Raw genomic sequence first — 13,183 nt, forward strand, 5'->3', positions numbered from 1 at the left:
AGGCATTTTAATAGTATCACAAGCAGAGGCCATCTGGCTTAAGAATGAATATTCAGTATCCATAGCAGAAGCAGAAATACTTGAGAGGTAAAATGGTACCTTCCTGGCTTCCAGCTTGGACTGTACCATCACTAAAACCAGTATGTCGCACAGTCGTCTAAACTGCAGTTTGATGTCCAACTATTTTTTTAGGCTATTATTATCTTATTAATTAGTTATTGTTTCCTAGTTTGCACTTTATGTCTTCAAAAAAAAGATAATTTTATGTTAAAAATTCCTAAGGGATAACTATTTCACTGCACTGCACTGCAGAGGACTGTGACAGCTTGTCAGCTTCTATTTACTGAGAAGTCATAGGGGTAGAAATTAATTTATTTTTGGGGAATAAACATAATTTCTCTCTTGTGTGTGACAGGTGCAAACCCTGTTTATTAAAAATGTAGAGAAAACATTTGCAAAATGGAAATTTAAAGAACAACTACTGCCGCAGACAATAACTTTCCTGAGAAAGAATCAAGCTGAGAAAGAATGAAACCATCACTTCTAAAGGGCAGGCATTCATTCCACAAATTTTATGACTGTTGCCGGATCCTTTAGCTTGGCCAGTCTTATTTCCACAGGGGTGCTTCTCACTGCAGCTTATTGGGGGAAAAAAACCCCAAACTGATTTCTCAGAGATTTTTTTGAGCTATGTATGAAGACCAGAAGACAATGTTACACAGTTCCAAGAAACTCAAGCTGTTAATACTTTGAGTAAATTATATGTACATATCATGGCCTATTACTGAGCCTGTAGGCTTATATGTTTAAGTACCTAAATATCTTGAGGCAGCTCTGAGGCAGATGTTGAGTCAACGGCCTTGTCTGCCACGCGGAGTTGCCTCAAATGCAAGCAGCTCAACCAGAGCGGGGGCCACACTGCTATCCCTAGGAGGTATTTGACTTGAATGCAACAGGGACCAGTGCTGGCAGAAGCGCATTTAAAGGTAGTGGAAGGCTCTGCCACAATATTTTGGAATTAAATCGAACAACATGTTGACTGTCTCCCGAGGGTATGTGATGTGATAAATTCATGATGCGTTTCCTCACCAGAGCTATCTGGGCATGAGCGCCAGGTTGCAGCAGGTGAAGCAATTTCCTGCATGCATTTAGAAACAGCTTCAGAATACTTCAGGGTGAGAAAAGTTAGTGGAGCCAATATGATTAGAGAGCTATCACCTTATCTTCACTGCATTACTGCTATAATCCAAGAAGGAAGATTCATGTATGTGCACTCAGGAACAAAATTCCAGGGGAGAAGAAATCTGTAATATCAACCATCAGTTAATATTATCAGACAAATGACTTTTCTTGTACTTGCTTTCTTACTTTTCTCAAGGGAAATTTACCCTAGTGCATGAGACCAACAAAAGACCCACCCAGGCTTGAATGCTGGGTATTATAGCACTTGGTACAGTGCTACTGAAATCACCAGGCAGGCTTTCAACGTGAGCTTGCTGTGGATCTAAACATCACCTTGTGATGCAGTTCTGCTGGAGCTGAACAGGGGGTACCTATATGAAGAAGTGCTTCTGAATGCCTGTGAGAACCTCATGAAGTTCAACAAGGCCAAGTGCAAGGTCCTGCACATGGGTCAGGGCAATTCCATGGACAAATACAGGCTAGACAAGGAGTGGTTGAGAGCAGCCCTCCAGAGATGGATTTGGGAGTATTAGGGAATGAAAATCAGACTGTAAGCCAGCTGCAATTGCAGCCCATCTCAACCATATCCTGAGCTGCATCAAGAGAACTGTGGCCAGCAGGTCGAGGGAGGTGATTCTGACCCTTTACTCTGCTCTTGTGAGACCCCATCTGAAGTACTGTAACCAGCTCTGGGGGCTCCCAGCATAAGGACATGGACATGTTGGAACAAGTCCAGAGGAGGCCATGAAGATGATCAGAGGGCTGGAGCACCTCCCTTATGAGGACAGGCTGTGAGAGTTGGGGTTGTTCAGCCTGAAGAAGAGAAGGCTCCAGGGAGACCTTATAGCAGCCTTCCAGTACTTAAAGGGGACTTACAGGAAAGATGGGGAGGGACTCTTTATCAGGGAGTGCAGTGATAGGATGAGGGGTAGTGGGTTTAAACTGAAAGAAGGTAGATCCAGATTAGATGTAAGGAAGAAATTCTTCACTGTGAGGTTGGTGAGACACTGGCACAGGTTGCCCAGAGCAGCTGTGGCTCCCCCCTCCCTGGCAGTGTTCCAGGCCAGGTTGGACGGGGCTTTGAGCAGCCTGGTCTAGTAGAAGGTGTCCCTGCCCATGGCAGGGGGGTGGAACTAGATGGTCTTTAAGATCCCTTCTAAGCTGAAGCATTCTATGATTGTATGAATGTGAGAAAGGAAAGCAAAGTCAATCCTGTGTACATGGACTATCTTAAGCAATAAGCAAAGAGTGGAATTTGGAGCTGTAACTCAAAAATCTGAGGACAGGAAGAGTGATAGTAGGAGTTTCCCTCTCTTTTGGCTTATGGGAAAGACACACTGAGTGTTAATAAAAATGTGAAAATCTCAACCTCAATAACTTAAGCATTCACCCAAACCTGAAGTTATTATGATTCAAAAAGCAGTTAATACATTTTCTTCTCATGCTGTACACACATTGCACTTCCATGCAAATCAGTTTGTCTGTCCATCATTTGTTGCAAGGCAGAATTCCTTTACAGCAGTATCTCATTCGGAGAATCAGAAGTGATCAGGAACTATCAGCAGCATTACTATTAGAGCTGCAAGTATAAGACTCCCTCTTGTGATAAATCCAAACTCATTTTATCTGTGTTCTGTGACATCCCATTCAGTGTATAAACATCATTAGTATAATACAAAAATGTCTCCCTGGGCACACCAATAAAACTGGATGAGATTGAGTGCTGTAAACAACAAGGGACTCAATTTTCATTCTCAGACAGAGACTTTTTGTCAGAATTTTGTGGCTCTGGAGGTAATACTAAGAACAACCTAACATCTACATGAAACTGTTATTTTAGCAAGGTGGAGTAAGTCTAATCATAAAAACACCAGCACCCGAGACTGTCATTTAAAATGGCAATCACAAGAGGCAAAACAAGTTTAATATATACAATCTGGCAAAGCTGCATTCTGCTTCTTTAAGAATGCATTACATATTATGAGCATTCTTATTACAATTTTATTGCAATATTCAAGGTGTACTCAGAAGTTTCTATTAATCTTTTTAAATATGGGTTTATTTGTTTGCATCTTATTTTGCAGCCACTCTTCCAGCCTCCAGTTTCATTTCTAAAATTAAAGCTAGTGATATTTCCATATCAAAGTTTAAAATTAATTTGCTTTGTGGGACATGCCCCTTGATCTAAAATACTTCATTTTAATTAGAACATTTAATTTTCTCTAATGGAATCAGGTTCCATTCACTTAATCCAAAACTACTTTCTGAAAGAATTATAAGCAGTACATTTTCTCAGCACAAATCCTCCTAAGGCTTGTCCACATGAGGAGATTGCACCTATGCAGCTAAACTGATTTTTGATTGATCTACTTACACCACTATAAAATGTTACTGAAGTTAACCTTAACTGGGTCTGCCCCACTTCTGGATTGGTTTTACCAAACAGCTTTAAGTTTCCTAATGCAGACGAGGAATAGATAATAGTCAATCAGGTATCACTACAACTGTGTTATAATGAAAAAGCTGAATGAAAATTGTCCCACCTCCCAGAGAACAAGAGTCTGGACCTGCACAGCCTGGAACGCGGCTACTTCCCACCACCTTTTTTGTACAGCTTCATTCTTTCCTTTGCTCTCTTCTCTGTAATATATTGAGTACGTGTACACCATGCCAGATCACGTCCGCTTCTCATTAGAGGATGTACAAGACATTTCCAAGGAACACTTTGCATATTCTGGCTCCATGTTAGGACAATGTTCTGCCCACATGCATGCACAGAGGCACATGGGTAGATCAGGGCGGAGATAATCAGTGTATGGTCAGACAGCGGAAAGCATTTCCTTCCCTTACTGTGAGATCTCCCTCCATTTAAAATAACTGTTTATTCTGGGGAAGGACCATCTTTATCAGTTTTGTACATCTCATCAGCACAGAGAAATGCAATAAATACCATACATTATTAACTTCAAAACACCTACAGCTCTGTGCTTAAAGATCTCACAATGAGGAACATTGTCAACAAAATTACTTAAAAAATGGCATACCTTGAAAAATAACCAGGCTGTCATCCATATGGCCACTTTTACAACCCAAAACACGTGCTTGTAGAGATCAGTATTCACTACTCCAGGGTCTACTACATTAGCAGTCACATGGCTTCCATTTGCAGTCAGAAGATGCTGTAGTCGATAGGTAAATAACACAAGGGCAAGTTTGCTTTGGGCATAGGCTCCATGGGGTGAATACGAACATCTGTATACAGGAGAGAAAGACAGAGGGAGATGCACATAAAAAAACTCAGAAGGAAAACAGAATTGCACAAACGTCAAATGTACTGCATATCCAGCAAATAGACAGCTATACATCGAGTTGTCAGAAGAAACAGCTTATCATTGACAGGTGTGTTGTTTGTTGGAGTTCTGGTGATTATTCCATCAGACACCAAGTCTGATTTATGGAAGGGAAAAGGATTAATATAAAATTACACAGTACCTGCCAGAATCTCTATGTCAAACTATTTAAACTAGAAATGCTGAGGCAGCAATCTCCAGGATATTATCACCTAGAGGCCCTCCAACTACTCTCCCCTTCCTCACTGCCCTCTTCTCATACATCCATATCCTGTTCCCACCCAGTAAATCCATGCCTGATCATAGTGCTCCTGGTAATTATTATTTGTATTGCATCAGGACCTACTATCTGATGAAAGCTCCTCTGTTGGGTGCACAGCACAGATGAGTAAGGTAATCATTGCACCTGCCCCAGTGACACACCAGACTACGCAAAGCTAAAGAGATGGATAAAAAGATGGGGCAAGGAGGGCGGCTGCAAGTGTAACCACAGTTATGCCACATACAGCCTTCAGAGCAAGGACGGCTGGCTGGGTCTGTGCCAAACAGGAGGTGCGACGAAGGCACAGTACTGGAAGTTATGGCAAAACATTATCTGTTGAGACTCCTGTGAATCTCTCTCATCTGGATGCTGAATTTGCCTTTCTTTCAAGTCAAACTTTCTAGGAACTGATGATTAGTTGGGTTTCACTGTATGAAGGCAGTGGTTTTTTGTTTGGGTTTTTTTTTTAAAATAAGCAGGCTAGTTCCAGGCAAATGAGCAGGTATGTCACTTGAAATGCTCTTCCCGACTGGGGCCTCACCATCACTTCCACAAATTCCTATGCCATGACAATTCACTCTTGTAATTACTACAGCCTCTCATGTAACCTTTTTTGTGCTTAACAGAACCAAAGGTAATTCCTGGCATTATAGACAGCTCACAGGCAAAGCAGGCAGGAGCCTAAAACGATGGGCTTCTGGGGGCAGCAAAACAGCTCTAGTCACCATCCCCTTTTTCTCTGCCATAGTCCAGGAAGAGGCCGCTGCTTGATGCTGCTGCCAATGTGGAGCCAGGGACTGGGGTATGTGGAGCAGCAGCTACTGCTGGTGGAGGGAGATAGAGGGGCACTCACCGAGGAGCAGATCTCTCCCAACTCTCTCCTTCCCCCTAATTGTTGTCCTGCCTCTGTGACAGCCGCAGCTACAGCTCTATCCGCTACATCTTCACCCTTAGTGCAGTAAATGCCCAGGCTGGGGATGCTCCTACTCCACTGTAAATCCTGCCTTCAGTTTTCTGTGGTTGCCACTACCTGCAAGGTTTTTGTTTTGAGGGAATAGCAAATACGTCTCAGGGTTCTTTTTGTTATCTCATTCCTGTTGAATACCTTATTTATAATATCCTGTACACTTCACCACAGAAAGCCCTGCGTTCTAACAAACAGGCTGAGTGTCTGCAGAGGTATAAGGCTACTGGAGCAATTTAACTGTTCATATTATCTGAATGGACTCAGAAACTTGGAGACACAAAGGTAAATTGTACAGCTCAGCTACAGGAAGTAAAAGACAACAACACTGGATCTCCAGTGCATCTCTCTTTTTTTTTTCCCTTCTTTTTTTCCCCTTCTCTATTCTTGTTCAAGCAAATCACAAACGAACAGGCTACAAAAGCATATAAATTGAGAGAGAATAAAAAAGGACAGCTGATCATAAACAGCCCTTGCACCAAACAACAGCCTGAACTGTAATGTGCTGATAATGAAGCTCCATCATCATAAAAATATCACCTGTGCCTTGAGGTATAATGGGCTATTTTAAGAATAAAGAACAATCACTGCATGAATATAAAAGTGACTTGGTATTAGTCAGGAAATTGCAGTTACATTTTAAATTCAGTAACGTCCGTGCTCTGATCTGAGACACTCAAAATGTCACCTTATGTTTCATACATATTTCAACCCTTTTAACTTGAAGGACCAGATACTCAGCCACTACGAGCTTCCCTTGAGCAGCCGTGCGGGGCAGAGCTCACGCCACCCATGGGAAGAAGCACTCATGCAAAGCCGCCTCCGGCAGCCAGCTGGCAGCCAACCCTGGCACTTCTCCATCTGTGCCACCATTCCTCCACCAGTGGAGAACGCAAGCTGGGGCACGGGACAAGCTTCCCGAATTGGATTAGAGTGATTTTGTCTGGCAAGCGACTCGCAAGGAAACAGGGCTGGGGACTACTCTGACTTGTTCTGCCTGGGTCTAGTCTGGCCTTCAGTAACCTTCAGATGCCAGGCAGGAGGACGGTGAACGCTCCTCATGACTTCCCTTTCCCACATTTTGTGCGAGTGCTGTTTTGACTTACCTTGTGGCAATGAAGCATGAACTACAAGGGCCAGATCCTCACAAGCCTTGTACTTTGCATAGATATCTATGTCAGAGAAACATGAGTGCTGAGAAGATATAAAAAGCTATCCAATCAGCAAGGAAGCCTTTTATATCACAGTGCAGAGATGCAAATGACTAGCAAGGCAGCAGGGAATCAGACTTCACTAACATACTATAGATATTAAGGATATAAAATTGGATACACAGAGCAGACACTTTTGGCAGAATCCTTGCAATGATTACCTGCTCTCTTCCCATTTACTCTGTGCGCTTTTTGCTTTCCAGGAATCTGACATCAATGGACTACATAAGACAGAGGAATAACCTGTGACACAGAACTGACAAGGATTTTCATTGAACAACTGTTTTGTTTGTGAGACCTCATTTGAATCATGTTGTTTAAATGCCATGATTGGAAAAAAAAAATCAATACTGTTTACTTGTTTTCATTACATCCACTCTTGACTTTATGCATCAAAAAATAGAAGCATATAGGCTCCTGTACCTGCGTCATGACTGCATCTCCCATGCACATACATGTAGAATCAAAAAATGGTTTGGGTTGGAAGAGACCTTTAAAGGTCATCTAGTTCCAACCCCCCTGCCATGAGCAGGGACACCTTACACTAGACCAGGCTGCTCAAAGCCCTGTCCAACCTGGCCTGGAACACTGCCAGGGAGGGGGCAGCCACAGCTGCTCTGGGCAACCTGTGCCAGTGTCTCACCACTCTCACAATAAAGAATTTCTTCCTTATGTCCAATCTAAGTATACCCTCTTTCAGTTTAAAATCATAAAATTTATTCCTCTTACACATGGAATTATCTGGCTTCAAAGCCTGTGCATCTAAATCTAGCCTCTCTTGACACTCTATGCTCTGTAGGTACATTTTCTACACTGAATGAAAGTATAATTTTATACTAAATAAAATAATATTGACATTACACATTTCCACATTGCTTTCATTTTCTCAGGGCTCTAAAAGCTTTCTGAAATGAAAGTGCATACATGAGGCCAGTCAGCTCAAAGGAGAAGCATCTTACCAGCAAAATGTGCTTGCACACCAATGCACAGGAGGTGCCTCTTGAACCCCTGAGGACACAGGTTATTGGTGCTTTGCAGCAAGGCAGGCAGACTCTTAGGCACAGAAATTCTACTTCCTAACTAGGTGGCCAGCCAGGCACAGACTGGTAGCTCCCAGCTCCTGGTGGTATATATGCATGGTATCCAGTTGGCTATAGAGAGAGAAGGTAGTGACGTTTGGCTGCCCAGGGATCCATCCTAATACTTCCCACCAGGCTCGATCTATGCCAGACGGCATGTGCTGTGGTATGGCAAGCCTGTGCATGGTCAGCAGCTAAGAAAATTGGAGCAAGGATGTGATGGGAAGAAGTCCAGTGGGAAGGAGTGGCATGCCTCACATCAGTAGCTTGAAGAAGTTCATGCTCACCCATTCATTTGAGTGAGGGTCTCTGTGGACCACTCTTCCTGCCATGGAAAACAGCCTCCTCTGGGTGATGATCCTCCATAGCATTTTGCCAAGTTGGTGCTGATAAAATAGGGCAATGCACAACTCACTAAATGAAAACTACAGGAGGAGTTAGGGCAGACAGAATTTAATTAGCTGCTTTGAAATCTGGCCAAGAGAGAAGCAATATACAAGACCTTCTCTTCCTTTTAAAATATTTTATTGATCCTGTACTGATGAATAAAGGAACAGGATAAGGCAGGCTATGTATTTTATGTTCAATTAATTTTTAGCAGAAATTCTTATTTTTGGCTTAAGATTTTTTGCAAGTTTCAACTTGCAGACTTTGACTGACAGGTGTGAATTGTCATTACAAAAAATAGGGAGGAGAAGAGAAAGGGATTGTTTTTGTATTTTTGCCAAAACAAAATAAGTGGAGTGACTGAGTGCCTTGTTGTTTGCTGATTTTTTTTCTTTTTCTTTTCTTCTTTTCCATCAGACACGGATTTTACCACTCATCTCCACGGTGCTGTCTCCAGCAGCAGTCTCCCTAGCATGCTTGGGCAATGTATTTGTAAAAAGTAATGAGAAGCCAAGTTTCAAACTGGAGCCTGCAGTGGCTAATTAGGTGTTTAAATATGGACTCAGCTACTATCCAAGTTTGAAAACTGCATCCATGTTCAGCACTTCCCTTGGCAGCCAGTCTTACTCTGGTTTCTTTTCTGGCTGGCTTTAGCTGGTCTGTGTTCTGAAGAGGTCTCCCATTTACATCCAGTGATGCTGTGTTTAGCAAAGAACATTAAGTTGGCTTACGGTACCCACTGAGTAATAGGGGAAACAAAATTGATGCTCATCACAGACCACTTCGTCCATACCTCCTGTATACAGGCTCTGGTGCTGCTCTTGGCTTTTTCTCTCTCATTAACAGTAGCTTTTGCACACATGTTGAGGAAGCAGATACAGACCGACTGAAAGAAGGGTGCAAGGACAGCACCCTTTCCCTTCCCCACTACAGCTTGCTTCAACAAAAGGCTCGGAGGACCTGTGACCATACTGGACTGGCATGCAGCTACATTTAACCTGTGAAGTTTTCCTGCTGTGGACCTCTGTCACACCACACTTGTCTTGCGCATGTTATCCTCCCCTCACCCATCACCACGCGCCACAATTTCCAGCGTGTTATTTGCCTGGAGGGTAGAGAGCACTAAGATCAAACTGCAGAACAACCCGATTGCTATGTGCTCCATTAAAAGACAAGTGATGCAAAATGTGGGTGACATGATGGGGCTTTTAATGAAAGGCCACACAAAATTTCAATATATGTGCCTTAGGATGAATCAGTGAATTAAACAAAACACAGACTTGCTGTATTAACATGACTAAAGTTTCCTAATGATTTATGTATTAATCTTGCAATAATACACCATCACCATTGCTTAGTCAAGAATATAAAAGACTATTATTAAACACTCATGAAGCTTTCACAGTCTTAAATTTTCTTTCTCCAGGGAATGCAGCACAAGATTTTGGAATATTTTTCACAGATTTTGCAGTTTATTTTGAAGCAGCTACAGAAATACATTGCAGAATACAGGTATGTCTTTTCTGGTTATCATAAGCAGTTCTCTCTTTTCCTATGATAAAACAAAGACTGAGTCCTAAATATTGCTTATTAAATTTAAGCAGACTTCCTGAAAGTACTACATATATTTATCCCATGAACACATTTGCCAACTCTCATCAGTTGTGATCTCTCAATACAAAAAACAAAAACAAACAAACAAACAAAAAACACACACACACACACACACACAAAAAAAAGTAAATACAGAGATGGAGAAATTAGAATACATGTATTGCCACTGAAAACTAGTATTTTGCCAACTGAAAGAAAAAAGCATATGCATTAGTTAAACAAAACTAAAATCTAAAGTGTTAACACATCTACTTATTCAGATGTTGTTATAGTTATGTTTTGTACAGTGGCTTTCCTGTTATCAACTACTACAGGCCACTGTATAGTCACCCATTTCATATACAAGCCTGGGTATTTTGGGTGTTCACTGAACAACTATACATATTTCATATACTTCATATGTAGCCTTTTAAAATCAATATTTATAAATATATACATGTAACAGTCAAGGTGGCCTTAGCATATCCCTGTGTATTTGAACTGGAATACACTGGCAGCTGCAATTTGAGTAAATAAGGACTCAAGCATTAGTGACTCTTGAAGCACCCTCATGACCCTGTAATGGACATGTTGGTATGGAAGGCTACAAGATTGATAAATTAAATCAGTGATTCTACACAAGCTGAAAAGCAAAACCTTCATGTCCTAATTGGCTGCACAGAGATTACTTAAGCAGCCAGAGGCAGGAGGCACTTTCAGAGCAGCCCACCTTGCCCTTTCATTCTGATCCATGGGCAAAGACAGACCACATCTCAGAGCCTCCCCCTTTCCCTGCAGTGAGCCCCTCGGTGCCCTGTGCTGCTGATACACAGCTCTGGCCAAAACTGGGCTTTCTCTGACATCTTTCAACAGTGGTAAAGCAGAATTTTTCTTCTTAAAATTAGGGAATATGTATAAGGGTAGAAGTGAAAGATGCTCTCTCTCTCTGAGGTAAAACATTGGTGATGGTCTCAGTAGCTGATTTCTCTGCAAGTCAGTGACTCCTGCCTTGTGCTTAATCCACAGTTCAGAAGGAGCCACAAGCTTGAAGCTGGGTTTTGGGGTTTTTTTAAGCCATGCTTCCCAACTTTCAGCACTTCACTGTATAAACACATAGCATTCAGCAAGTAGCCCCTTGTTACAGCTTGTAGGAAATGTGGAGGGAACAAAAATTATCTTACTGTCTTTGGAGGACTACATTTAGTGACGGAATGTGGAAAGTTTTTATTATAAAAATATTTATAAGAGGCAATATAAGAAGGGGCTTGTCATACTGGGCATTGCTGTCATCCAGATGGAACCAAAGCATAATTTTTCATTTGGCTGATCCCTCCTCCTACTGGCAGGAGGTGAGATGTCAAGAGCCCTCCTGCTCTACTGATTGCCTTGCTATGTGCAGCTCCATCACTGTAGGCTCATCACAGTTCTCAAATGCATGAAACAGATTCAAAGGCTGGTCTTCTCGAAATCTCACCAGAATCAGTATCTTAAAAATGTCTAATTTATCTGTTTGTGTACAATTGGTGTTAATTTCAAATGGTTTTGATTATTTTACATACTGATGGCAAATTCAAGTTGTAATTACTGTAATTCCATTCCCCCAAGAAATATATCTCTTTATAAAGAATGATGTAAATTGCCTCTTCTGAAGCATCATTTGTCTACAATCGGTTCATATGATGCAGTGTTAAATACTTGCTAATATTTCAAGTGGTATTTGAGCATAATGGTATCCCTTCAATTAAAAATCTCCATCAAACAAATGAATGAGTAAATAAATAGAAGCAAGGGTTTGCATTACTGCAGCCATGAAACAGATCAAGACTCCAAGACCTACTTTCTGTGTCCTCATGACCCTTTTGAGTGATGGGGAAACATCATGGCCAGATATCTTTTCATACTGTCTCTTAGACAATTTAGATCTCAAGTTATTGAAGATTGTCACACATCTTTCAAGATTATCTCTTGGATTATAACAAGAAGAGCTCTGAGGCATGCTCCACCCACTTGTAGAAAGATTCCTAACTCTCCTGCAATAGAATTTTAAGTTAAAGCCTTCTTACGGTTTCTTCCCTTACACCAGAATGCACACAGGGCCATAAAAGGGCCCAGTAATAACTTGAACAATTCCAAATCTTATTTCTGTTTTGATAAAACCATCTTGGTGTAGACTTCTGCAAACCAGCTGCAGATTCTAGGATTTTCATTCTGGGACTGAAAGAGAACTGTAGGGTCTGGTTATGCATAATCAGGTGCTGCCATTTCAAATCCAGCACAGTGCACCAAATGTGGTTAGAAGATTTTGAGTAGACTACATGAAATGTGTTGGTGTATATATGAAGATAATGTAAGGTTTCATTTTATGGTGAGCTGAATCCACTGCACTGCCTTGGAGTTGAGAAGGAGCCGGATGTGATCTGCAAGGGGAAATGTTCACCACACTGAAGGATTGGTCTGTCTTTCCAGGGGAAACATGGCTTGAGTGTGCACACAGACTGCAAAATCCTCTTTCTCTGTGATGTCTATAAATACTGTGCAGAAAATCCTATGCCATCACTCTCTGTCCACAAAAGCAACAGATTATCGTCTGTCACAACAAAATAATTTTGAAAATCAGTTTTTGTTTGTTGAAACTATCTAACAACTTCTGCTTTTTCAAAGTTTGCAGACGTAATCAGAATAGGAATATCACAGCTTCAAACTGAGAGGTAAAAGTGACTAACTCCCAGTACATTAATTAAGATAAGGAACAAGATTATATGACAGACAACTAGTTGTTAAAAACAGTCAGGAGAAGTCTTCCCCTCTGTCAGAAGACATTTCTAGGTTAAAGAAGAAATATCAGCTGGCTCAAAGTGGTCCATAGCCAGCATTGTAAAGTGGTTGCTTCAAAGTACCATAAAGAACAATGACAGCAATCACTTTCTCTACTGTTTAGCCTTAGAGCTGGTTTTTGGTTTTGGTTTATAAATTTCCCAATACTGTGTCACCTTGGAATACTCTAAATAGAGATCTGTAATGGAAAAACCAAGCATTTCCTAAGAAGGGGCATGTCATGGCCCGGAGTCAGAGCGCGTGATATCTCTCCAACTTGCAAACACACCAGAAACAAGTGAAGTCAGGCAGGTTTGGCTTTCCAGGAAGTGATGAGAAGT

The 13,183-nt window shown here is 41.5% G+C and overlaps 1 protein-coding gene across 4 annotated transcripts in view; it reads right to left on the reverse strand.

Moving 5' to 3' along the window:
- Positions 1–13,183, reverse strand: part of DHRSX (dehydrogenase/reductase X-linked) — a 142,258-nt gene that overhangs the window by 30,940 nt on the left and 98,135 nt on the right. For all 4 annotated transcript variants that reach the window (XM_026858261.1, XM_026858252.1, XM_026858269.1 and 1 more), the window contains one exon: positions 4,227–4,434. In XM_026858261.1, coding sequence (XP_026714062.1) covers positions 4,227–4,434 — 208 coding nt within the window. The remainder of the gene's footprint in view (positions 1–4,226; positions 4,435–13,183) is intronic.

This window comes from Athene cunicularia (genome assembly GCF_003259725.1).
Source record: "Athene cunicularia isolate RWA chromosome 1 unlocalized genomic scaffold, athCun1 chr1_part1, whole genome shotgun sequence".
In the NCBI taxonomy this organism is placed as follows: Eukaryota; Metazoa; Chordata; class Aves; order Strigiformes; family Strigidae; genus Athene; species Athene cunicularia.